The sequence below is a fragment of the Erinaceus europaeus genome, chromosome 2 (genome assembly GCF_950295315.1).
Source record: "Erinaceus europaeus chromosome 2, mEriEur2.1, whole genome shotgun sequence".
NCBI lineage: Eukaryota > Metazoa > Chordata > Mammalia > Eulipotyphla > Erinaceidae > Erinaceus > Erinaceus europaeus.
Genome location: NC_080163.1, coordinates 2,533,090 through 2,558,174, shown reverse-complemented (window position 1 = coordinate 2,558,174; position 25,085 = coordinate 2,533,090). Strand labels below are relative to the sequence as shown.

Genomic DNA, 25,085 nt, shown 5'->3' with positions numbered 1-25,085 from the left:
ACTCTTTTAGCCTGTTTGCCATTCTCATTCTTTCATATTTTTAACTCACTGGGCACGGCTCCGGCCCGGAGACATGGTGGGAAATAAAATGGCTTCTATTTTGATGATAAACAACAATCCTGTGGCCTGGGAGGTCGTGCAGTGGTTACAGCACTGGACATTCATGCATCAGACCCCTAGACGAATCCCCAGCATCACATATGCCAAGGATCCTCTCTCAGAAATAAATATTTAAAAAAAATGGTGAGAAATATTGCTGGAGTAAATGGTGGCAGATGAAATAAATGGTTGATATGTTCAGGAGTGGGGGGTTCAGACAATATTAACACATGTGAATTCATTTGTCCTACACATACAAATTCAACTATTTTCACAAAGCACGGGGAGAAGATGTCTTCCCCAAGCTGTAATAGGGAGAGATTAAGCCAGAGAAGTCTCTGGCACACTTGATTGAGTGTATGCTAGCATGCACAAGGAAACCCCTAGCCCCCACCTACAGGAGGGAAGCCTCACAGGTAGTGAAGCCCTGCTGCAAGTGTTCCTCATTCCCTCTCAATTTCTCTGTCTCTATCCAATAAGTGAATAAACAGAAAAAGCAGTTTTCATGTGCAAGGATCTGGGTTAGAGCCCCCACTCCCACCTGCAGGGGAGAAGCTTCACGAGCAGTGTAGCAGTACTGCAGGTGTCTGTTATTTTTCTCTCCTTCTCTACCTCTCCTGTTGTGGGGATAATTGTGAAAGCATGGTAAGAGCATAGGGGAATTCCCATAATAAAGATGGAGGTCTGAAAAGATACCCCACCTGTCAGTCTCTCCCTTTCAGGGGTTGAACATGGAGGGAAAAGCTTTCCTGACTCAGTTTCCCCTTGTCAGTCTCCCAAGCATCACAAGAACCTACACCCCCTAACACTTAACTCATTTCCTTGTTATAAACCAAATGGTTTGTCTGCTTAAATTTCACTATAGTTCACCTGCTGCGATCACACATACTCCATATACCACCACTCTGCCTTGACCAAAAGGCTCTTCCTTCCTATTTCCTTAAACCCCTCCTCCACTTTGATCTAACTCCTCTATCTTATCTCTTTTCCTTCAAGGCTCCCCTCTGTCTGCTTCTCCCTTGCTGGGATAATTAACATGTCCTTCTAAACTCCTTTAGCTAATTGACTCTCTTACCCAATTGCCACTAATCATTCCGGAACTCTCCCCTACCACTATCAATTCTTCTCATTCCTTGGAACCTTCACCATGGGGGTTCCGACTTTCAAAAGCCCACCCTTATCGCCACATGTGAAAAGTGTCCTTTATTCCCTTCTGCTATTTAAACCCTGCCTTCTGTACAATAAATGGATCGTTTGCAACTAAATGGTCTCCTGGTCTTTTCCTGTTGTTAGCCACTAGAGTTAACATGAGAGGCCAGTATGGCCTATCTCTGCTGAGAGGCCCCCATGCGAGTATCAGCACCTGCCCCTCTCAATTTCTGTTTCTATCCAGAATAAACTAGGGCAGGGGAGATAGCATAATGTCTTGGCAAAAGACTCTCATACTGGCTTCTGAGCTCGTGTGTGGCTGAGTATGGTCTTTGTGAGCTTCTACCATGGTGTACCATGGCCAGGGCCCAAAAGTACAGAAGATGATGGTATGGCCCATCAAGCCTCTGCAGGGCTAGCGCCGCCAGAGGGAGAGACTCTGGAACACGTGGCTGAGCAGGAACACAATGTAATTCCTCTATTGATCAGATACAATGCCTTTTATGTATCTCTTTAACCAGAAGTGTCAAGCAGGAAAAGGAAATGGCTAGGAAAGGGGGTGGAGCAAAAAAAAAAAAAAAAGCCATGAACATAGAAAGCTTCCATAGCAGCTGCTGCGAAGGTTCTAACCAATGGGATTAAACCAATACCCTGCAGGCAGGGTGGGTCTCAGGCAAAACAATGATTATGTAAATAGACCACAGCATCAAGCAATGCAGGGGACCTGGCATAATGACCAACAAGCCTCATCTTCAGATACTTGCAAAATAGATCATGATTCAAGTGTGACTTTATGTGCAAGAGAACATGCAGACAGAAGGCTGCATCATTGGTTTTGACGAATATGTGATCCTTGTACTAGATGATGCACAAGAGATTCATTCTAAAACAAAATCAAGAAAGCAACAAGGTCAAATCATGTTGAAAAGAGATAATATTACTCAGCTGCAAAGTGTCTCCAACTAGAAATGACAGGTGAAGTGAGAAATTGTTGAGAAAGCAATGCATTGATTCTTTTTTTTTAAGTGCATTGTTGGAAGTGTGGTTCTAAAACATTTATTCATATTGTTTTGCTTACCTTTTTGTTATTAACCTGATAACACTAAATGCTGTGGGACTTTTATATTTAAAAAAAATAATAATAATTACTCTTGTGTCTGAGGCTCCAAGGTCCCAGGTTCATCATAAGCCAGAACCATCATAAGCCAGAACTGAGCAGTGCTTTGGTTAAAAAATAATAATAATGGGAGTCCAGCGGTGGCGCAGTGGGTTAAGCACATGTGGCACAAAGCGCAAGGACTGGCAAAAGGATCCCGGTTCGAACCCCCGGCTCCCCACCTGCAGGGGAGTCACTTCACAAGTGGTGAAGCAAGTCTGCAGGTGTCTATCTTTCTCTGCCCCTCTCTGTCTTCCCCTCCGCCCTCCATTTCTGTCTTATCCAACAACGATGACATCAATAACAACAGTAATAACTACAACAATAAAAAACAAGGGCAACAAAAAGGGAATAAATATTTAGAAATCTTTAAAATAATAGTAATAGTAATAAGTCATAAATAGCATTTTAAAAAAAAGGAATTTACATAACAAGTAAGTAATGGAGCTAGGATTTGAGACAGTGGGCTCCATACTCTTAAGCTTAATCATGGTGCTGGCCTGGCAATGGGCTGTGTAGCACAGTGTTTGGCAGTGAGAACAGAGAATCCCTCCATTCCATCCAGTTGTTGAGAGAAAGAATGCAAGAATGCTGGACCACTTCAATTCCCATCTGTCATCCAGAAACCAAGAACTCAGCATGGAGACCAAAATAACACAGCTTTATTACAAGCTTGAAGAACAATGAACCAGATGGCTTCCCTCTCCTGCTGGGGAGGCTCCAGCCACCCTCCTAGTTGCCCTGTTTACTTTGTCACTTCTGATTATGACCCCTTAGAAAATGCAGAGGACCTATGTTTCTAGGCCTTGGAGAAGTACAGAAATCAGGGGCTGGGCAGTAACACACCTGGTTAAGCACACACAGTAACAAAGCACAAGGAACCACATAAGGATCCCAGTTCCAGCCCTCCCTCCATCTCCCCCACCTGCGGGGGGGGGGGGACACTTCACAAGTGGTGAAGCAGGTCTGCAGGTGTCTCTCTCTCCCCCGCTCTATCTCCCCCTTCTCTATTAATTTCTCTCTGTCCTATCTGATTTAAAAAAAAAAAAAAAAAAGGCTGCCAGGAGCAGTGTATTTGTAATGCTGCACTGAGCTCCAGCGATAACCCTGGAGGCAAAAAAAAAAAAAGGAAAAAACCACTCCCTTCTGGTTTCTTCTCAGCCAGTCTTCCAGAACTTCCTTTGATGTGTCTCCTTTTCCTCTTGTCCATCCTTGCCTCTCCCACTTTCCCCCATTCCTCCTTGTCTGCCTCCCCTGCCATCCCCAGCCTTGTCCCTCTAGTTCTTTCCTTCCTTCCTTTCACCCTGCCTGACCTTGCCTACACCACAGGTCACACACTCCCTCTCCTGGTGGGTACCCCCAGAATCCACCCTGCTGGCCATCACTTTCCACAGCTGCACCCCAGGAGACCACTGTCAGCACACGCTGGGCCCTGAGAGGCACATTACCAAGACTGAGGTCCTTGCATGGAGCGGGCCTCAGCCCTGTTATCTTTGGGATCAAAGAATGCCCATCCGCTCTCCCAGGGGAGGGGAGTGGGCTGCAGCTGTGAAGCGTCAGGGCTCAGGGGCTCTGCCCCAGCAATCCTTGAGCAGGTCCATGTGGAATAAGGCAGCCCCGGTGAGGAGGCGAGCGGCGAACAGGTGGCGGCAGGGCAGGCGGTGTGCGGCGTGAATGGAGCAGCTGCAGCGGGTCAGGACGCTGTCCATGTAGAAGTCCGACGAACCGTCCTGGAGGGCAAAACCGGCTCCCGTCCAGTGGAAACCCTGTGTCCCGTGCTGCCTGGCAAAGGCCAGCTCCTCGGCCACCAGGGCGGCCAGCTCAGCCCCACAGGCTGCCCGGAACTTGGCCAGGGCCTCCCAATCTGTCTGCTGCTCCTCGGAGGGGCAACAAGGCCTCTTAGGTTCCCAGGGACCTTCTCTGTCTGCTCCTTCCTGCGGGCTCTCCCCTGCGGCCTCTCCCCTCCTGTTCCCTCCCCGTTTTGGATCACCCTCCAATACAGTCCCCTCAGGGGTGCCACACAGGACTCCAGTCCGAAGCCCTAGACACCTGCCTCCTAGGTCCCCGCACTCCACCCCTGGCCCTCCCCTGCTCTTGGGGTCCCCTGAGTGGGCTCCCTCTCCATTCTCCAGACCTGCCACCCTCGTGTCCCCGAGCTGGACCAGAACCACGTCTTCCAGTTTCCTTCTTTTGACCCCCAACTTCACTCCTCTCTCCTCCCTCTCTGGCTCTCTCTGCCTCCCATCGGTCCAGTGGGATCCCCTTGGATCTCCGTTGGCAGGGATCAACTCTGGTGGCTCCTCCAAATGAAACCCCCTCCAGCTTCTCGTCTCCAGCTCCCTCTCCTTCCCCTTCCAGTCTCTGGTTTTTACCACGCCCGCCCTGTGGTCGTGCACCTGGGCCCCCCTCCAGGAGTTCCCTTCAAGACTTCTGGCCCTCTCATAATCCAGTGGGGCACTCCTCCTCTCCGAGGTCTCCAGCACTGGAATCCTGCGGTCTTCCATCTGGGTCACCCTCCGGGCATAGCCGTCCAACCCTCTTAGATCCCCATCCTCCCAAGGGCATCCCCTCAGGACATAGCCTTTCAGACCCCAAACCTTCTCAGCCCCCAGAGAGGACCCCCTCCAGTCTCTGATCTCCGGCTCCCTCAAGCGCTCGTCCTCCAGAGGGGACCGTCGCCACACACCCCCCTGCAGGCCTCCTCCCTGCCGGCTCTGCAGCTGCACCCCGCTCCCAGCTAGGGCCTGGGGTCCCGACTCCCGCTGGCTTTCTGGCTGTTCTCCGGCTCCGGCTCCCAGGTCCCGGGAGCCCTCCTTTTGCAACGGGGCTTCTGTTCTCAGACTCCCTTCTCGCACGGTCCCTCCCCACTGCGCGCCCTCCGGGGCTTCCAGCCCCGCGTCGGCCCACTGCATGGCCACCAGGTCCCGCAGGCACTGCGCCACGCTGCGGCAAGGTCCGAGGCGGCGCAGCAGGCGGCGGCGGTGGCTGCGCACCAGCGCGCACGCGTCCAGGTCGCGGGCCGCCTCGAAGGCGCAGAAGCGCACCCACATGTCGCGGCGCGGGGCCCAGCTGCGCTCGAAGTAGTCCACGAAGTCGGCGGGGCCGTGCGCGCGCAGCTCACCCAGGGCCTCGGCGTAGGCGGCGGGCGAGGCGGCGCCGGCCAGGCGGCACAGGCGCGCCCACAGCCCCGGGTCCTCGCGGCCCGCGCCGCCCAGCTCCTGCGCCTTGCTGAAGAGCGCCTCCAGGCCCTGCGCGCGGCAGATTTGCACGCGCGCGCCCGGCAGCAGCTGGCGCACGGCGGGCAGCTGCGCCGCCACCTCGGGCCCGGCGGTCAGGCAGCGCACGCGGCCCTTCACGTCGGGCGCGCTCTGCAGCAGCGAGGCCAGTGCGAAGCGCAGCAGGCTCGGCGTCCCCGGCCGCGCCACGCAGCAGGCGGCCTGGCGCGCGCGCCCCGCGCCGTCCACGCACAGCACGGCGAGCAGGTCCAGCGCGCCCTGCAGCCCCGGCAGCCGGTCCACCAGCAGCATCCGCGGGAAGCGCCGCAGCAGCGCCCGGGTGCGCGACGTCAGGAAGAACACTGTCTCCACCACCGCCTGGTCCTCCACGAACACCAGCTTCACCTGCGGGGGACGGGGGGAGGGGGAGGTCAAGGGGTGCGGGGTGGGGAGGGCACCATGCCCGGCTCCCCGGCTCGGTTTCCCCATAGTTACATTCCTTCTTTCTTACATGCTTACATTCTCTCTCTCTCTTTCCCTCCCTCCCTTCCTTTCTTTCACCACAGCACTGCTCAGTTTTGGTCTTTGGTGGTGCTGGGGCCTGAACCTGGGGCATTAGAGCTTCAGGCAAGAGAATCTATTTGCATAACCATTATACTATTTCCCCCCCCCCCCCCCCCCCCCCCCCGCCACACACACACATCTTTCTTCCCTCCCCTTTCCTTTTCTCTTTCCCTTTCCTTCCCTAGCACTGCTTAGCTGATGGTGGTGCCTCATGGGCACTCTCCAAGCTTCTGGAACCTAAAGTCTTTTTGCATGACCACTATGATATCTTTCCAGCTAGGGCATCATTCTAGCATATGTGATGCTAGGGATTGAGCTTTTCAGATACTGCCAGCTCTCACTTGTGGTGGTGCTGGAGACTGAACCTGGTTGTCTGAAACTCAGGACTGAAAGTCTTTGTGTGATCATTATGGTATCTCCCCATCTCCACACACTTTTAATTTAATTTTTAAAATTATATTTATTTACTTTCCCTTTTGTTGCCCTTGTTTTTATTGTTGCTGTTGTTACTGATGTTGTTGTTGGATAGGACAGAGAGAAATGGAGAGAGGAGGGGAAGACAGAGAGGAGGAGAGAAAGATAGACACCTGCAGACCTGCTTCACTGCCTGTGAAGCGACTCGCCTGCAGGTGGGGAGGCGGGGGTTCGAACCAGGATCATTATGCTGGTCATTGTGCTTTGCATCACGTGCGCTTAACCGCTGTGCTACTGCCCCACTCCCTTTTTTTTTTTTAGTTTATTAACTAGAAAGGAGGCAAGAGAACCAGAGCATCACTCACCCTGGCACATATGATGCCAGGGATCAAACTTGGGACCTCATATTTTAAAATGCAAAGTTCTAGCCACTGTACCACATCGCTGGTTGCACATTTATTCTTTTATTTTATTAATTTTTTTCAGATATGGACAGAAGAGAGGATAGATAGAGAAGAGATCGTGGTCTGGGAGGTGGTGCAGTAGATAAAAGCATTGGACTCTCAAGCATGAGGTCCTGAGTTCAATCCCCAGCAGCACATGTACCAGAGTGATGTCTGGTTTTATTTCTCTCTCCTCTTATCTTTCTCATTAATAAGTAAAATATTAAAAACGAGAGAGATAAGAGATCAGGTGCAGTAGAAGAGACCACAGTACCAAAGTTTCTTTCAGTGAGGTGGGGGGGCTGGGATTGAACCTGGGCTGCATGCTTGCCAAAGCAGTGCACTATCCAAGTGAACTGTTTTTCCAGCTCTATTTATTTATTATTTTTAAAGATCTATTATTAATTTATTAATTCATTGCCACCACAGTTCTTTCACCTGTATGATTCCACTACTCCTGGCAGACATTTTTAAAACTGTATTTTTTAACTTAAACATTTTTTCCCTTTTGCTGCCCTTGTTGTAGTTATTATTGTTGTTATTGATGTCATCATTGTTGGATAGGACAGAGAGAAATGGAGAGAGGAGGGGAAGACAGAGAAGAGGAGAGAAAGACAGACACCTGCAGACCTGCTTCACCGTTTGTGAAGCTTCCCCTCTACAGGTGGGGACCAGAGGCTTGAACCTGGGTCCTTGCACACTGTAATGTGTGTGCTTAACTAGATGCATCATCACCTGGCCCCTTAAACTTTATTTATTTCCCCTTTTGTTGCCCTTGTTGTCTTTTTATTGTTGTTGTAGTTATTATTGTTGTTGTTATAGATGTCGTCGTTGTTAGGATAGAGAGAAATGGAAAGAGGAGGGGAAGACAGAGAGGGGGAGAGAAAGACAAGACACCTGCAGACCTGCTTCACTGCCTGTGAACGACTCCCTGCAGGTGGGGAGCCGGGGTCTTGAACCAGGATCCTTATGCCAGTCCTTGCGCTTAACCTGCTGTGCTACCGCCCGACTCCCAAACTTTATTTTATTTGATAGAACAGACAGAAATTAAGAGGGAGAGAGTCAGAGTCATAGACAGATACCTGCAGCACTGCTTCATGGCGTATGAAACTTCCCCTTGTTGGTGGAGACCAGGGGCTTGAACCCAGGTCCTTGTGGGTGGTAATCTGTGCATTTAACCAGAAGTACCAACATACAGCCCTCCCCTCCTTTTTTAATTTATTTTCCCTTTTGTTGCCCTTGTTGCCTTTTGTTGTTGTTGTTGTAGTAGTTATTATTGTTGTTGTAGTAGTTACTATTGTTGTTGTTATTGATGTCGTTGTTAGGACAGAGAGAAATGGAGAGAGGAAGGGAAGACAGGGGGAAAGAAAGACAGACACCTGAAGACCTGGCTCAGACTGGGATCCTTACACTGGTCCTTGTGCTTTGTGCCATGTGCGCTTAATTCGCTGCGCTACCACCCGACTCCCTTCCCCTCTTAAAAAATATTTATATTTATTCCCTTTTGTTGCCCTTGTTGTTTTATTGTTGTTGTTATTGATGTCGTTGTTGTTGGATAGGACAGAGAGAAATGGAGAGAGGATGGAAGACAGAGAAGAGGAGAGAAAGATAGACACCTGCAGACCTGCTTCACCGCTTGTGAAGCGACTCCCCTGCAGGTGGGGAGCCAGGAGCTTGAACTGGGATCCTTAAGGAAGTTCAGTCCAGGGGCTTGAACTGGGATCCTTAAGGAAGCCAGTCCTTGTGCTTTGCGCCACGTGCGCTTAACCTACTGCATTACAGCCCGACCCCCCTTTTTAAAAAAGATAGTGAAAGAAAAAAAAAAAGAGAAATAGGGAGAGACAGAGAGAGAAAGGGAGGCATTACCACAGCATTGTGCCACCGCTAGTGCAGGTGTTCATATTTGGTGGCTGGGGATTTGAACTGGGGTCTGCAACTATGGCAAAGTGTGCATTTCACAGGGTGAATTATCTCCCACCCCCTTATATTGTTATTTAAATTCAGAGAGAGAGGGAGAGGGAGAGGACACACACACAAGAGTATCACTCTGGTACGTGGAGCAGAGATCCACTAGGATCCTCAGGCATGCAAGTTCTGCACTCTCTGGCTCTCTCTTGGCAATTTGAATCTGTGATCTTGCACTGCACTCTGAGCAGCTGAGCTCTGAGTCTTCACCAGACTCTGGGAAGTGATAAGCTGGTGCCCAAGGCCGCGGAACTAAGGGGATGATGGTGGGGGCCGGGGTTGCAAGAATACTAAGAAAAAGGGAGGGGGCTGGGTGGTGGTACACCTGGTTGAGCACACATTACTATGCTCAAGGACCTGGGTTTAAGCCCTTGTTCCCCACCTGCATGGGGGACACTTCCCGAGCAGTGAAGCAGGTCTACAGGTATCTCTTTCTCTCCCTCCCCTCTCAAATTCTCTCCGTCCGATAAAATAAAAAATAGAATGCCGGGATAGCCTGAGGGTACTTCTTCCCGAGCCGGTGCTCTCTGGGTTGGAGAGAACTCAACTGGAGCTGATCTAGGCTGCTGTGTGGGAGAGGGATCAGGAACGCGTGCTGCACCAACTTCCACAGGAGATACACTCTGGAACTCTCGGAGCCGGAAAGCAATTTCCAAGTGTCTTTAATCAGAAGAGCAGCTGTTTTTATACTCTCCAAGTAGGGTGGAAACAGGATGTGATATAGAGAGGGTGGAGAGAAAAGTGACTGGTGAAAATCAGAGTGTGACAAGGAGGGGGCGGAACAGGCGAGAATCCTATCACTGAACCACCAATGCCCTGGAGTGCTTTATGTAAAAGTGATTTATGTAAATAGACCAAAGCTTTGGATCAGTAAATCCCTATATAGGCATATGGTTAAGCAGAAGCCAGGGGGAGGTGGCATACTACCCAACATCTCCCCCTTTCTTTTTAACTTTTTGCCATAGTATCAGGAGTGCGGGGCACTTTGTGAGGCAGGGAGACTGATAAGAGGCACACCTTTTTTGGGGTTCAACTGTCCCTCCTTGCTCAACCTCTCCGTGGAGAGAGAGACTAACAGGATTGACACACCCCTCAGGCTCAAGCCCTTCCAAGCTCAACCATATCCTCACAATTCCCCAACATCTTCCTCTTACTTAATGGCCATATATAACTGGGTCAATGTCTGTAAAAGGCTTCATCTCTGTCAGGGGAATAGCAGTGTAGGGGTGAACGGAAACCTGTTGGGAAGAAAGCAGAATGATAGTGTGTAAGTGTCTTCAAAAAGAACTAGCACAAGACAGGGAGGGATAAGTAAGAGTAGCAAGAGACAGAGTGAGCCTGATGGGTGGAGGAGTGGGGGCCTGATAAGCCGAGGGGCTAGAGGGGTGATCTGGCATTGCAAAATCCCGAGTCAGCTGGCGGTAAGTTCTATGAACTGCTACAGTCATTCTTCAAGAAGTCCAGCAGTATAAAAGGAGTGTCCAGCAAGTTCTATAGAAGCATCAGTCCAATGTCAAAGGCCAGGAAATAAATGCCACACATCTATCTTGATGGAGGAGGACGGCCACTGGAACTTTTCTTCTCTGTAGAGAGTGACCTGGAACCGCCAAAACATGGTGGGCGAAACAGAAGCAGGAAGAGCAGACACCGATGGTTGAGAGAAAGGCAGTAGGAAAGTCTTGTCCTTTGGAGTCTGTGAATCAGGTTCTCCAGATCGTGTCAGGTCACATCATGGGTTTCGGGGGATGGCTGTAATTGTGGGTAATGTCAGAGGTCAGGGGTCCAAGATGGATTTCTGGGGATTCTATATGAGCAGATGCTTCTTTATGCGAAGGCTTGTCATAGCTGTAGTCAATTACTTATGAAAAAACTTTGTAACAAATTAGAAGTTTACTACAATTGATAACTCAATGATTACAATTGGTTTAGGTATCTTTATAATTTCGTGTAAAGGTCATCTTACGTGACCTCATGTAGCAGTCTTTATATAGCAAAGTTTTCATACCGAATTTAAGTCACATATATTGATTCTTAACTATTTTTACATTGGGTTTTTAAGCAAACTCAGGTTACTAGAGTTAAACATTTTAGTGACAATTTTTTTTTGGTACATTTACAATATCGGATTGATGCCAAATTTGTTGTGGATTAATTTCCACAAGATAGCTTACAGGACATTTTGGGGGGCCCTCCAAAAATGTCCTGTATAGAGAATTTGTATTTTAACTTAGGAGATGATGAATTGTCACATTGAATATTTAGAGTTTTACCTTAAACACTCAGTTACTTAAATGAATTGATTTTACCTCTTCTCGTAAAAATGTAGCTTTGAAGTTACAATTTAACTGTCAAGTTAATGTTTACCAAACTTGAAACACGCATATTAAACATATAGTTTATAACACACAGGAGGAGAAAAACTTGTAAATAAGATATATCATTTCAAATGTGAATTTAGATCTACTGTCATATTTGAACCATCTTTACTCACACAGTTTAAGACTAAACATTTCATATTGATATCAAGACTTAAAAAAGAAATCAAAAGGGGGAATGAACAATTTTTGGACTGTTTCTGGACGTCTCCAGAAACCATGGCTGCGTCCATCCGTTTTATATAAAGTCAGTTAACTTTCAGAGTACTCTGAGCACAATGGGTCATACAAAAATTTTGGTCACTCAACTCACTCAATTTTTTTTTTCACTCACTCACTCACAAAACACAACTGGCCAGTCATAGCATAAGACATTCATTCGGGGGGGGGGGAGAGTTCTGTGAATCAGATTTTTTTTTTTTTTATTCTGCCATGCTGTATTATGGACCCTGGGGTGCATCCTGTAGCCAGTCCTCTTGCAGCCAGTCTTCTTGCAGTGTTTCTTGTTCTTCAGGGATATCAGCGCCATCATGTGGGTATTGCCGAACATGGCGGGCAGGAACCCAAACAGGCTTGGAGTAATTTTGTGGAAAAATACATGCGAAACCCCTCCGCATAGTCAACAGGGGGTCAGGTCCTTTCCAAATTTTATCAAGTGGGTCTTTCCATTTGACTTTAATAGCTGGGAGGGTGGGTGGTGTTTACCAATGAAGTATTATAGGAGGTTGGTCTGAGTTTTTGTAAATATTAAAGAGATTTAATGTAGTTAAGGCTTTTGCCAGCTGGATATTAGGGGGGTACATTTCCCCTTTTTCTTTATTTAATTGAGCCTTAAGAGTTTGATGGGCCCTCTCAACAATGCCTTGTCCCTGTGGATTATACGGAATGCCTGTAGTATGAGTAATGTTCCAGAGGGAACAAAAATCTTTAAATTGTTTGCTGGTAAAAGCAGGTCCATTATCCGTTTTAAGTTGAAGATGTAAGCCCATTACAGCAAAACAGGAGAGCATATGGCTTATAAGCTTTTTTGAGTTTTCTCCAGTCTGAGCTGTAGCCCACATAAACTTAGAGAAGGTATCAATTGAGACAAACACATATTTTTGTTTGCCAAAGTTAGGTATGTGGGTAACATCAATTTGCCAAAGAGCGTTGGCTTTTAAACCTCGAGGATTAACCCCCAGAGTCTGAATAGCAGGTGTTTTGATTAGACCTGCACAGGAGGAACATGTAGCAAGAATACGTTTTAACTGTGGCAGAGGAATATCAGGAAATCGAGCTCGAAGACCTTTAAGATTAACATGGATTAGGGAATGAAAGTCAGCAGGATTAGAGACAGAGGCTAGGAGAATTACTGTGGAGGCAAGGCGGTCAGCTGCAGCATTCCCTTCAGACAGGGGACCAGGAAGAGGGCTGTGGGAACGTAGGTGCTGAACATACAGTGGATGGGTTCGAGAACAGAGCATAGAGGCAATTTGAATTAAAAGAGGAGAAAGTGGGTTGTCATCAATTCTTACATAAGATCGAGCAAGCCATGGAAGTAAGTTAACAGTATACACACTGTCAGAAAAAAGGTTGAAGGATTCTGGTACAGCTTTTAATGCAAGGAAAACAGCATAAAGTTCTTTGTACTGAGGGGAATTATCAGGAAGTTCAGTAAAGAGAGGTTTGGGGTATTGCTGGTCTGGATAATATATAAGGGCAGCAGCTCCCTTTTTTCCACCATCAGTGAACACTGTAGGAGCAGAGGGGATGGGATCTCGAGAGAAAAGTTTAGGTACTAGTAGTGGCAACAGAGGTAAAGAAGCTATCAAATTATTAGAGGGAAAATGATTATCTAATTGTCCTGGAAAGCCCATTAAACTTATGGCAAAACGAGAATGGTGGCGTATGAGCCATTCTGTATCAGTGAGAGAAAAGGGAAGAATGATTGAATCTGGTTCCCTTCCTAAGACCTGAACCGATCTGTTTCTTCCTTGGCGAACCATAAATGCTAAGGCATCAATCTCGGTAAGGAGTCTTGGAGCTCCACCTACTGGCGTATGAAGCCATTCGAGAACGCCATGTTTCTGCCACAATGCTCCCACTACCGTGGGGGTGGAGTTAAATATTAGAAGATTTACTGGAGAGGAGGGGGAGAACCGAACGAGGTGCATGTCCTGGAGAGCCTGGTTAACTTTTTCCAGAGCCAAGGATGCTTAGGGGGTTAACATACGCTTTGAGGAGGGCTGTTTGTTTCCTTTTAACAGATCGAAGAGTGGTTGCAGGCAGCTCGTAGGCAGATAAAGATACTGCCTAAGCCAATTCAAATTTCCAAGAAAACTTTGTAAAGAAGCAAGAGTGAGATTAGAAGGAAAAGTAACACAAGGTTTTAAAGGACAAATCTGCGTTAGGGAAATCTCTGAGCCTAAGAAAGATATTGGAGGGATTAGCTGTATCTTCTCAGGAGCTACATTAAGTCCACTTCTCTTTAAGGCAGGGATTAGAAAATCACGTAGGGCGGAGAGATCTGTATCTAATTCTCCCCATATTAACACGTCATCCATATAATGAAAAACCTTAAGGCCCTTATGAATATATGGGAAAAGGGCAGATTTAACAACCTCTTGACAAATAGTAGGACTATTAGCCATGCCCTGGGGCAGTACCACCCACTCAAATCTATCGGCAGGGCTGGCATTATTAATAGAAGGAACAGAGAAAGCAAAACGTTTAAAGGCTGAAAGCATCCGGTAGTCCCTTCTGGATCTTCCCACACAAGGGAATCTCGTGTGCAGAATGCCTGAGTCAATCCTCCAACACCATGTAAGCGTGGTCCTGGGAGGAGTTCCCAACTCTGGGGAACCTCTGCTTGTCTTAATATTGTCTTATCTGCTCCCATGTCAATCAAACACTTAAAAGGAATATTACCAATCTTTACTGTCATAGTTGGGTGACCCCTTTCTAAAACAGGGGTGGTCCATAAAATCTCAGGCTCTGAATTCGAGCTGTTCTCTTGCTCCAGCCGGTTATTTCTATGCTGGAAGTTCCCACATACCACGGGTTCCTCCTTCTGCTCACCCTCTGTTATTGTTACTTGGCGTGGTGGGTATAGCGATGGATTGGGTCCCAAGCTGGGCTTCTGTTTGTGGAAGAAGGGCACAGCACCAAGCGGGCGACCTGCTTCCTTCCCTCTTGGGGGCGGGGCTAAGGGAAGCCCCATACCTAGTTTAAATCCCTGTTTACATTTGGCAGAGGCGTGCCGTTCCTATGGAACCTTGACCAACAATCTCTCCTCCAGTGAAATCCTTTCTGGCATCTGGGACAAGGCATTCGTGGTCTCTGATTCCCTGTCTGGATGCGGGGTTGCCCTGATTGGAGGCGGGGTTGCCCTGACTGGAGGTGGGGTCGCCCTGACTGGAGGCGGGGTCGCGGTCTATTTTCTGGACATTGGTTACGCCAATGCCCTTGGCGACCGCACTGAAAGCAAGCTCCTTTTTGCTTATGTAAGGTAGCTGCATAGGCCTGTAACATAGGTCCTTGAAAAGAGCTTGATCTGAGATCCTGTGTAGCTAGAATCCAAGTATCTGGGTGTTCATTTTTAAGAGTGATACAGGCCTGTCGAAAATGCGGAAGCATTCCATCCCAGACTATGGATCGCAGTAGGAGAAAACGAGCGTCAGGATTATAAATCTTCCTTTCCAAACTCGACTGGACCCTGGCAATGAATTTAGCGAGGGATTCATCAGGTTCTTGTTGCAGGGAGAGAATGGGGGCTGAGGCTGCTCCCATGGGTGGTGTTAATCGCTCCCATGCTTTTAATGCACACAGGCGTACTTGATCAAAATACCCCGCTGGAAACTTGGCTTCCGCCTGTTGAATCCCTGTTTCTAATTGGCCTGTTCCAAACAATGCATCAAAATTACCCTCTGGCTGATTTTGAATATTTTTCCGCGATTGTTGTAAACATTCATCGCGAAAGAATGCCTCCCATTGCAGGAAGAGGGGGCCTGGGAGCGTAGCACGAGTCACATCTCTCCAATCTTGAGGGGTATTAAGGTTCTGAAGCAGGCCTTGTAAAATGGACCTGGTCCATGGGGCATGAACACCGTCATCTTTGATAGCCTGGCGTAGTTCCTTCAGGTCTGTGGCGGAATATGGATACCAGGCCTGAGGTTTTTGTCTATTGGGGGCAACATTGACCGGAAATGTGTGGACTTCCTCTGATAAGTGTGTAGCGGTAGGAGGAGTCACTGAAGTGGAAGCTTCTGGACAAGTGGCCGAAGAAGTGGTTTTGGAGGCTACAGGAGAATTCGGACATGTGTCTATCAAAACAGGGTGGGGTGAAGAAGCAGCCGTGGAGGCAGCAGGAGGTTCCGGACACGTTTCTGCCAAAATGGGGGTGGCCGAAGAAGTGGCTGTGGAGTCCAAAGGAGAATTCGGACACGTGTCTGCCAAAATAGGGGCCTCAGGGCAAGATGCCAAAATAGGGGCCTCAGGGCAAGATGCAGAGGAATTAGGGTGGGTCAAGATCACGACAGGCCTTTGCTTCTTCTTGTTTTTAAGGTGCTGGTTAAGTTCTATGATTACTTCCTTTATCTCTTGGACCTCAGCCTCTAGTTTCTTAAGCCTTTTGAGAGGTTGCCCTATATATCCCTTAAAAGCTGCTATGATGATCAACAGGATATAAGGTGAAGCCCCGAGAAAAATGTCCCAGATATATAAAAATTGTATACTGGAAAAAGAATGCAGGATTTGGAAAAGATTTTCCATGGTGGAAAGATCTCCGGAAAACAATAAAAAAGAAAAAAAAAATCACAGTGCCTTAACACAATATTGCAGATACCCAAAAGGTGTGTACTTATCTAAGATGTCTTCTTGTAAATCTGCTGCTTACGGGTCCCTGTTCGGGCGCCAGATGCCGGGATAGCCTGAGGGTACTTCTTCCCGAGCCGGTGCTCTCTGGGTTGGAGAGAACTCAACTGGAGCTGATCTAGGCTGCTGTGTGGGAGAGGGATCAGGAACGCGTGCTGCACCAACTTCCGCAGGAGATACACTCTGGAACTCTCGGAGCCGGAAAGCAATTTCCAAGTGTCTTTAATCAGAAGAGCAGCTGTTTTTATACTCTCCAAGTAGGGTGGAAACAGGATGTGATATAGAGAGGGTGGAGAGAAAAGTGACTGGTGAAAATCAGAGTGTGACAAGGAGGGGGCGGAACAGGCGAGAATCCTATCACTGAACCACCAATGCCCTGGAGTGCTTTATGTAAAAGTGATTTATGTAAATAGACCAAACCTTTGGATCAGTAAATCCCTATATAGGCATATGGATAAGAAGAAGCCAGGGGGAGATGGCAACTACCCAACAATAGAAAGGACAGAAGGAAAAAATAAAGCAGGGAGGGGAGGGGGAGCATAGAGTGGCTGTGTGCCACACAGAGCATGGTGAAGATGGCCCGGATGGGAATGAATGACCTCATGGAGCAGGTTAGATGTATCGTTGCTGGACAGCCAATGAAACACCACGAGTGGGATGAGCTGGCCTTTCAGCCAGACATGAATACTCAGTAGTGAGCTGGGGAGATAACACAATGGTTCTGCACAAGAATTTCATGCCTGAGGCTCTGAAGTCCCAGGCTCAAGCCCCAGCACCACCATAAGTCTGAGCTGAGCAGTGCTCTGTTTGAAAAAAAAATAATGATAATAATAAAGGGAAGATCAAAGAATTCAGGTGTGAAGGATCAATGGGGAGGTGGGACTAATGGGACACAGGAAGTGGTTTCTCTGTGATCGCCACAGTCCCCAGGTGGCAACTATTTCAGTCCACAGAACAACCACAAAAAGCGGGTTTTGGGGGGGGGGGGGAGGCTGAGGAAATAGCTTGACTGGTAGAACATGAGACCTTCATGCCCGAAGTGCCCAGTTCAGTCCCCGGCACTGCATGTCTGAGTGTGGTGCTCTGGCTTTCTCTTTCTCTCCTTTCTGCTTCATGTGAAACTGTCTCCTTCACAGCTAATCAAGACTATCAATCTTAAAAAAAAAAAAAAAGAAAAAGAAAAAGAAAGAAAGCAGGCTTTGATGGAGGTGGGTTGCAGTTCCCAATCATCTGGCCCACGCCACAGGCTCATCAGAGCCCCACGTGGCTTCCAGAAACTGGCTGCCTGCCCTCAGTCTCCAAGACAGGAGTCTGGAGGTTTCTCAGGGAGGATTTGATCTGCCCCAGAGGAAGCCTGCCAGTAGGAGACATTGGACCCACCTTATCAAACAGGATGCGAACAAGTGTACAGAATACGCTACCTTGCGAGGAGTAAACATGAAGGAGCAAGGTTAAAAATAAAAACAGGTGGGGAGCTGGGCAGTAGCGCAGCGGGTTAATCACAACATGGCGCAAAGCACAAGGACCTGTGTAAGGATCCCAGTTCGAGCCCCCAGCTCCCCAACTGCAGGGGAGTTGCTTTGCAAGCACTGAAGCAGGTCTGCAAGTGTCTTGTCTTTCTCTCTCTCGTCCCAGTTTTTCTCCTCTCTCAATTTTTCTCTGTCCTATTCAACAACAACAACAACAGCTATGACAAAAATAACAATAACAACTACAACAAGCACAACAACAAGGGCAACAAAATGGGAAAAAATGGCCTCCAGGAGCAGTGGATTCATAGTGCAGGCACCGAGCCCCAGTGATAACCCTGGAGGCAAATAAATAAATAAAGGGAGTCGGGCTGTAGTGCAGCGGGTTAAGTGCAGGTGGCGCAAAGCACAAGGACCGGCATAAGGATCCCGGTTCGAACCCCGGCTCCCCACCTGCAGGAGAGTCGCTTCACAGGCGGTGAAGCAGGTCTGCAGGTGTCTATCTTTCTCTCCTCCTCTCTGTCTTCCCCTCCTCTCTCCATTTCTCTCTGTCCTATCCAACAATGACAACAACAATAATAACTACAACAATAAAACAACAAGGGCAACAAAAGGGAATAAATAAATAAAATAAATATTTTTTAAAAAAAAATAAATAAAAACAGGTGGTGCACCTGGTTGTGTGCATGGACCTGGGATCCAGCCCCCAACTCAAGGGGAAAGCTTTGTGAGCAGTGAAGCAGTACTGCAGGTGTCTTTCTTTCTCTCTGTCTGCCCCTTCCCTCTCGATTTCTGGCTGTCTCTATCCAATAAAGATAATTTTAAAAATTAAAAGTAAATAAATGGAAACAGGTGACCCAGGGGACTGAGGACAGTGCTGGTATGGCTGGGGAGCTGGGTTTGATCCCCAGCAATGCATAAGCCAGAATGGTACTCTGGCCTTTACTCTCACTAAACAAACCTTAGGGGAAAAATATTTAGGGCAGTAAATGTATCTGTAGGGCTGAGGAGAGAGCATAAAGGTTCTAAAAGAGCCTTTCATATCTGAGATGCCAAAGGTCCTAGGTCCAATTCCCAGCACTACCATAAGCCAGAGCTGAGAAGTTTTCTGGTTAAATAAATAAATAAATAAATGCTGTGCCCGTCCACCTCAAAAACCACTACCTACACTATAGCTGTTTGAATTAAGATGAATTAAGAATTCAGTTCCTTAGTTCATTCTGTTCACATTTCAAGCATTCAACAAACAGCCACATGAGTGAACCCAGTGGTCTCTGCACAGGACAATACAGACAGAGATCTTTTTTGTTTTTTTTCCTCCTTAGGAGGACTTCAGTCACTCTGGGCTGACTTTTCCCAATATAGAGAGACAGAGACGAAAGGGAGAAAGGGAAGCATAGCACTGAAGCTCCTGTCAGTGGCGGGGTCTGGGCTTGAACCTGAGTCTCATGCATGGCAAAGTAGAAGCTCGTCAACTTTTTTAAATTTCCCCCTATTTTATCAAAGCTCTGCTCAGCTCTGGTGGTGCTAGAGATTGAACCTGGGACCTCCGGGGCCTCTGGGGCCTCAGGCATGGACATCTTTCTGCATCACTATTATGCTGTTTCCCCACCCCACCCTCTCCTGCTATCTTGCTGGCCCAAACTGAGACCATTTCTGTCACACAGGATGGCATATGGCCAGCTGATCAAAAAAGACATAGTGAGTAAGCATCCAATAACTTGGGTGGCCTCTGGACCCAAGGAACAGGGGGTGGAGCGGGGCTCTTGCCCCACCACGCCTTCTGAACTGGGCAAGGTGAGTGGCTGTTTCAGTTTCAGTTCCGTGGGCCAGGGGGTGGCACAGTGGGTAGAGCACAGAGCTTGAAGGCATGAGGTCCTCAGTTCCTTCCCCAGCACTGCAAGTACCATTAGTGATACTCCGGCTTTTTCTCTCTAGTTAACAAATATCAGAACAGTAGATTTCAGTTCATTAAGATGGAGTAAAGCAAACCAGCAAACCTCACCAAGTTGAAGATGCTACCATCACGCCAACCTGACTTCCCTTTGCAGATGACCTCATCATTGTGTCCTGAAATCTCATGGCTCCAGACCCCTGCCCCACTAGGGAAAGACAGAAACAGGCTGGGATTATGGATAGACCTGCCAACGCTCATGCCCAATGGACAAGCAATTATAGACACCAGACCTTCCACCTGCTGCACCCCATAATGATCCTGGGTCCATACTCCCAGAGGGTTAAAGAATAGGAAAGCTGGATTGTATGGAGGTGTAACCCTCTTCTCTTATGGTCTTGTCGATCATAATTAAATCAACTAAAAAATGGAGTGAAAAATAAATTAGTTCGCCAGCCATCCTGGACGATTTCCAAGGCCCAGTAGGCGATGCTGTTGACCACAGCTGGGGCTGGGGGCCCCTGACAGGGCAGTGCAGGATCACAGAACTCTCCCATTAGGGCTGAAAGTTCTACAGATGGCAAATTGCCTTTCCTTCCTGCCTTCCTTTCTTTGGGGGTGGTGGTTTGTGGTCAGGTCTTCCCTACTCTGGGCCGACTTTCAGATCAAGAGAGACAGAGAAGTAAGGGGGAAGACACCACAGCACCCAAGCTACCTCCAAGGCAGTGGGAGGCCAGCTCAAAGAGAGGTCTTGGACATGGCAAAGCAGGCGCACTAGCCAAGGGAGCTATTTGGCTGGCTGCCATAGTAAGTTCTGTGGGGGCAGTGCTGTACCAGAGGGTAGGAGCAGGGGGCAGGTGGGGGTGAATGAGAGGCCTGATGGGGGCGGGATGGACGCACAGATGGACGGGGGGGGGGGGGGGGGGTGGGGATGGGGGGATGAGCACACGGATGGATGAATGGGTGGCCGGAGGGTCTTCCAGCTGGCAGCCCCCACCCCTCCTCCGGGTGTGCAGACCCCACCTTGGCCTCAGGGTCAGTGCGGAAGAGGCCCTCGAGCACGTGCAGCGCGTCCAGGACGCCGTGGTCGCGGCCCTTGCAGTAGGAGAGCAGGCGGCGCACGTCGGCCGGCGCCACGAACTGCTTGGAGATGCGGTTGGTGGTGCGCACAGGCAGGCAGGCGTTGGCCAGCAGGTGGCCCGGGCGGAAGTAGTAGGCGAACTCCAGCGGGCAGGCCGGGTGCGAGTGGGTCAGCTGGCACTCGGTCACCACCAGGCGGTCCCGCAGGGGGCTCAGCTTGACGATGATGAAGGCCGGGCAGCCGGTCTGGGAGGGCCTGCGGGAGAAACACCGCGGGGGTCACCTCACCCTGCAGCCCCGCGGTGCTTAAAATGCTTTTATTTATTGGATAGGGACAGCCAGAGATCCAGAGGGAAGAGGGTGATCGAAAGGGAGAGAGACAGAGAGACACCTGCAACAGTGTTTTACCACTTGTAAAGCTTTCCCCTTGCAGGTGGGCACTGAAGGCTCGAACCTGGGTTGTTGCCCATTGTAACGTGTGCCCAACCAGATGCCCCCTCCTCCCCAGTCTGGTGATGGTTCAGCAGACACAGAAAAATGCCTTTGTACATGCGGCCTTGAGTTTGAGGCACCACAGGGCAGTCCCAAGCACAGAGCCACAGGCATTCATTCCATGGATGGTGGAACAGAGCTTTGAGGTCTCTCTACTCCCTCTTAAATAAACAGAATAAAAATATTGGGCTGGGGAGGATAGTTGGCAAACATTGCATATGTGGAAGGTCCTGGGTTCATTCTGCAGCTCCACATTTGAAAAAATTAATCAAGAGTGAGGGAAATAACATAATAAGACTTTCAGGTCTCAGGGTCCAAAGTCCCATGTTCAATCCTCAGCACCACCATAAGACAGAGCTGAGCTATGGTCTGGTAAGTAATAATTACATTAATTAGTTAAAAAAATAGAGAGAGGGAGAGAGAGGGAGAGAGAGAGACAGAGACACTGGAGAAATAGCTCAGTTGGGGGGGGTTGGGTAGCAGTGCACCTGGTTGATCGCACATGTTACAATGCTCAAGGATCCAGGTTTGAGTCCCCTGTCCCCACCTGCAGGGGGAAACCTTTGCGAGTGGTGAAGGATGTCTGCAGGTATCTCTTTGTCTCTCTCCCTACCTCCTCCTTTCCTCTTGATTTCTGGTTGTCTCTGTCTAATAAGTAAAGATAATGTAAAAAGAGAAGGAGAGAAAAATAGCTCCCTGTTTGATGCTCTGTGCCACACACACTGGCTTGGAGCTCTGGCTTCTCTCTCTCTCACCGGCATGTAAATTATGTAAGAACATGGTAGTGCTAATTAGGAGCTGGCAGAGAGCAATGTGCCTGGGACAAACTGCAGCACCCATGTCCTGTTTACCTGCCACCTAACCCCCATTTCAAGGGAAGTAGGAAACCCAACATTGCCAGGGGAGGGTTCCTGGGGCTAGCTGTCCAGGGAGGTGATGCAATGGAGGAGCCCAGGACTGTGTGTATAAGGTCTCAAGTTCAATCCCTGGCACTGCACATGCCAGAGTGATGTTCTGGTCTGTGCTTTCTCTCACATTACAGTGCATATTACACATTAATCTTACACATTACAGTGCACAAGGACCCAAGTTCAAACCCCTGGTTCCCACCCGCAGAGGGAAAGCTTCACAAGTGGTGAAGCAAGGCTGCAGGTATCTCTCTTTTCCTCTCCTCATCCCCTCCCCTCTCCTCTCATTTTCTCTCTGTCTCTGTCCAACAACACATAAATAAAAATGTGGTGTTATAGTTAGTTGCAGGAATTACCTGGGAGCTTACTTATAGAAGACCCCACTTCCTGTCTAGTTTTAAATTTCCAGAAGGGTAGACAGCTGGTCTGACTTGTTCAGCAAAATGTTATTCTCTCCTCCCACCCCCAGCCCTAACCCTGGATTTCCTGGGTGTATGGCATTTTTCTCCCTCTTTCTTTCTTTCTTTCTTTCTTTCTTCCTGTCTTTTTTCTTTTTTAAAAAGATTTTATTTACTTACTGATAAGAAAGATAGGAGGACAGTGAGAAAGAACCAGACATCACTCTGGTACATATGCTGCTGTGGATTGAACTCAGAATCTCATGCGCGAACATTTAATGCTTTATTCACTGCGCCAACCCTCAGAGACGGCTCTATTCTATAGATTTATTTTAAATGTTTTCTTTACTTATTGGATAGAGCCAAGTAATTTGAGAGGGGAGAGGGAGGTAGAGACAAGGAGAAATAGAAACAACGTCAGCACTCTGCCAATGCTCATAAGCTTCCTCCCTGCGGGTGGGGACTGGGGACAAGGACCATCAGGCCCTACTCTTTTCTGTCTTTGTCTCAAGCTTCCTCTGCAGCTCAGTCTGGGGTCTCTTGGCATATGTACCAACTCTGTTCTTCTGACTCTGTCTGATGTCACTGGGGCCATGTCTCCACCTATCTGGAACTTCCTGCACCTCCCCCCTTCCCTATGTGTTATCTTAGGTGTGTTCATTTCACTCTGCCTCTCTGTGGGTTCCAATTCAGATCTAAACATGGGGTGACCCTGCAGTGGGTCTCTCTTTGTTCTTCCAGCTCTTTGCTTGTGTCCCCCACCTCCACCCGCACCCCTTTCTGGAAGTTTCCTGGACTCTCAGTTGCCCTCCCTGCACGTTTGTGAGTGGGGTGCTTTCTGCTCCCCCCCCACTCCCTGCAGGGATTAGGCAGGGCTCACGCACCGGACGGTGGGCCGGATGGGGGCACGCACATCCTTGCACACCAGCCGCACGTAGCTGTACTTGAACACGTCGATGAGCGTGTAGAGCGGGGGCGTGCTGGCCCAGCGGCAGCGGGCCAGGTGCATGGAGCTCTTGACGAAGAAGAGGGCCAGTCGCTGCTGACACCAGGCGTCGAAGAAGCGGCTGAACTCGGCCCAGGAGAAGAAGGCCCGCTCCCGCAGCTCCTGCTCCTCCTGTCCCGCAGTGGAGCAGGGTGGGGGCTCCGGCAGCTCCATCTTGGGGCGCCTGAGTGTAAAAGCGGGGGTGGGGGGAAGGTGATGATGCGACACCCATCCCCACACCAGGTAGCTCATGTCTTCTCTTCTCTACCTGCTCCTTTGGTAGTGAGGTATGAGGTGAGGGATGTGAAGTGGTTCTTTAGCTGGGCAGGGCTTTTGGCTGGGATGCAACAGACTACTTTCTAAAAACGTGAATCTGCACCCCATCTTTGGCCTCTTCTTTTAAAAAAATTTTTTTAAATTAATTTTATTTTTGAGAGATGAAGAGAGGAGAGAGAGAGAAACACCAGAGCACTACTCAGCTCAGGCTTATGGTGGTGCAGGGGATTGAACCTGGGACTTAGGAGCCTCAGGCATGAGAGTCTGTTTGCATAACCATTATGCTGTCTCCCCCACCCACATCTTTGGTCTCTTCTTACCCCCTGAGTACTTCCTAGGACAGTTGAAGTTTGCCCTGATCCCTAATTTCAACACTGTTCCCCTCCTCTTGTAGATGTGATTTCGTAGGTATAAGCCGGAGGTGAGGTGGCGGGTGGCAGGTGTCCCGGCTTCTGAAATTTAGTGTAAGCTGCTAGCCCTCTCCCTCTCCCCTGCCCCCCCCCCCACACCGTAAGACTTGAACCCTCATCCCAAGCAGGGACCTCTCATGCTCTGTCAGAAGTTCCCGTGCACCTGGGGCTACCTCCTACCCGGTGTGCACCACCTGGAGAGGGGCGATCCTGTGCATCGCCACATGCAGCTGTGGCCCCAGCCTCCCAGGGGTGCTGCCAGCTCCAGGGGGTCCTCTCCACACCCAGTGGCAAGCCTCTGTCTAACAGGTGGGTGCCCCGAGCAGTTGTGACCATTTCTCACAAGTGTCCCTACGTCCCAGCAGCAGCCCCCTTTCTGCCCCGTGTCCCACTCTCCCGAGCATGGCCGGCACCCTCCCCCAGCTGTGCGTCCCGGCTCCTGGGGTGTCTTCGGTTCCCCTGCTGATGTTCAGAGTCCAGCGGCCCCTCCCACGCCCCACACGGTCCCTCCCAACCTGCCCCCGTCCCCCACCCCCCCTCCCAGAGCCGCCCGCTCGGCCCCTCCCAACCCCGCCAGCTGTGCCACTCCCCTCCCCAGATGTGCACCCTGCCCGCCCCTCCCCGTTCACCTACCCGCCCCGGAGCGGCGTCCACCTCCCACAATGCCCCGCGCCTCGCCCCTGGCGGCCGGGGCCCTTGCTCCCGGGATGCCCCGCGCGGCCTCCCGCCTCTCTTCCCGCCGTGCCTCGCGCTGACTCTTCCCATTGACCCCTCTTGGCTCCCATCCCCTCTGCTGTCAATCACCGGCCACCCAGAGAGTGGGAGGCAGGCGCGGGCCGCTTCCCAGCATGCTCAGCGGGAGGGCGAAATAGACTCCCGGCCACCCCCAGAGAGGGGGACTCCAACTCCCAGGGTGCCCCGCGCGGTCGTGCTTGCGCAGAG

The 25,085-nt window shown here is 49.5% G+C and overlaps 1 protein-coding gene and 1 pseudogene across 2 annotated transcripts; one reads left to right on the top strand and one right to left on the bottom strand.

Annotated features, from left to right (window-relative positions):
- The first annotated feature begins 1,595 nt into the window (after positions 1-1,595).
- LOC107523518 (small nuclear ribonucleoprotein E-like) lies at positions 1,596-2,214 on the top strand (annotated as a pseudogene).
- Positions 2,215-3,049: 835 nt separating this feature from the next.
- Positions 3,050-25,059, bottom strand: ZSWIM9 (zinc finger SWIM-type containing 9). Of its 2 annotated transcripts, none has more exons than XM_060173281.1 (4): positions 24,777-25,059; positions 23,357-23,641; positions 20,618-20,930; positions 3,050-6,024 (listed from the first exon to the last, which is right to left on the bottom strand). In XM_060173281.1, the coding sequence occupies exons 1-4, from the start codon at positions 24,926-24,928 to the stop codon at positions 3,961-3,963; spliced, it is 2,814 nt and encodes a 937-aa protein (XP_060029264.1). In that variant the 5' UTR covers positions 24,929-25,059; the 3' UTR covers positions 3,050-3,960. The 2 variants fall into 2 exon arrangements, with proteins under 2 accessions (XP_060029264.1, XP_060029271.1); XM_060173288.1 differs by lacking the exon at positions 24,777-25,059 and adding an exon at positions 24,054-24,624.
- Positions 25,060-25,085: the final 26 nt, after the last annotated feature.

Bases quoted from the DNA above. Each gene is read 5' to 3' on its own strand.
- ZSWIM9 (XM_060173281.1), bottom strand. From the start codon at position 24,928: ATGGGAGCCAAGAGGGGTCAATGGGAAGAGTCAGCGCGAGGCACGGCG. The intron at 23,642-24,776 runs GTAGGTGAACGG...TTTTACACTCAG, and splicing joins TGGACGCCGCTCCGGGGCGG to GCGCCCCAAGATGGAGCTGC. The intron at 6,025-20,617 runs GTGGGGTCTGCA...CGTCCCCCGCAG, and splicing joins GCACTGACCCTGAGGCCAAG to GTGAAGCTGGTGTTCGTGGA.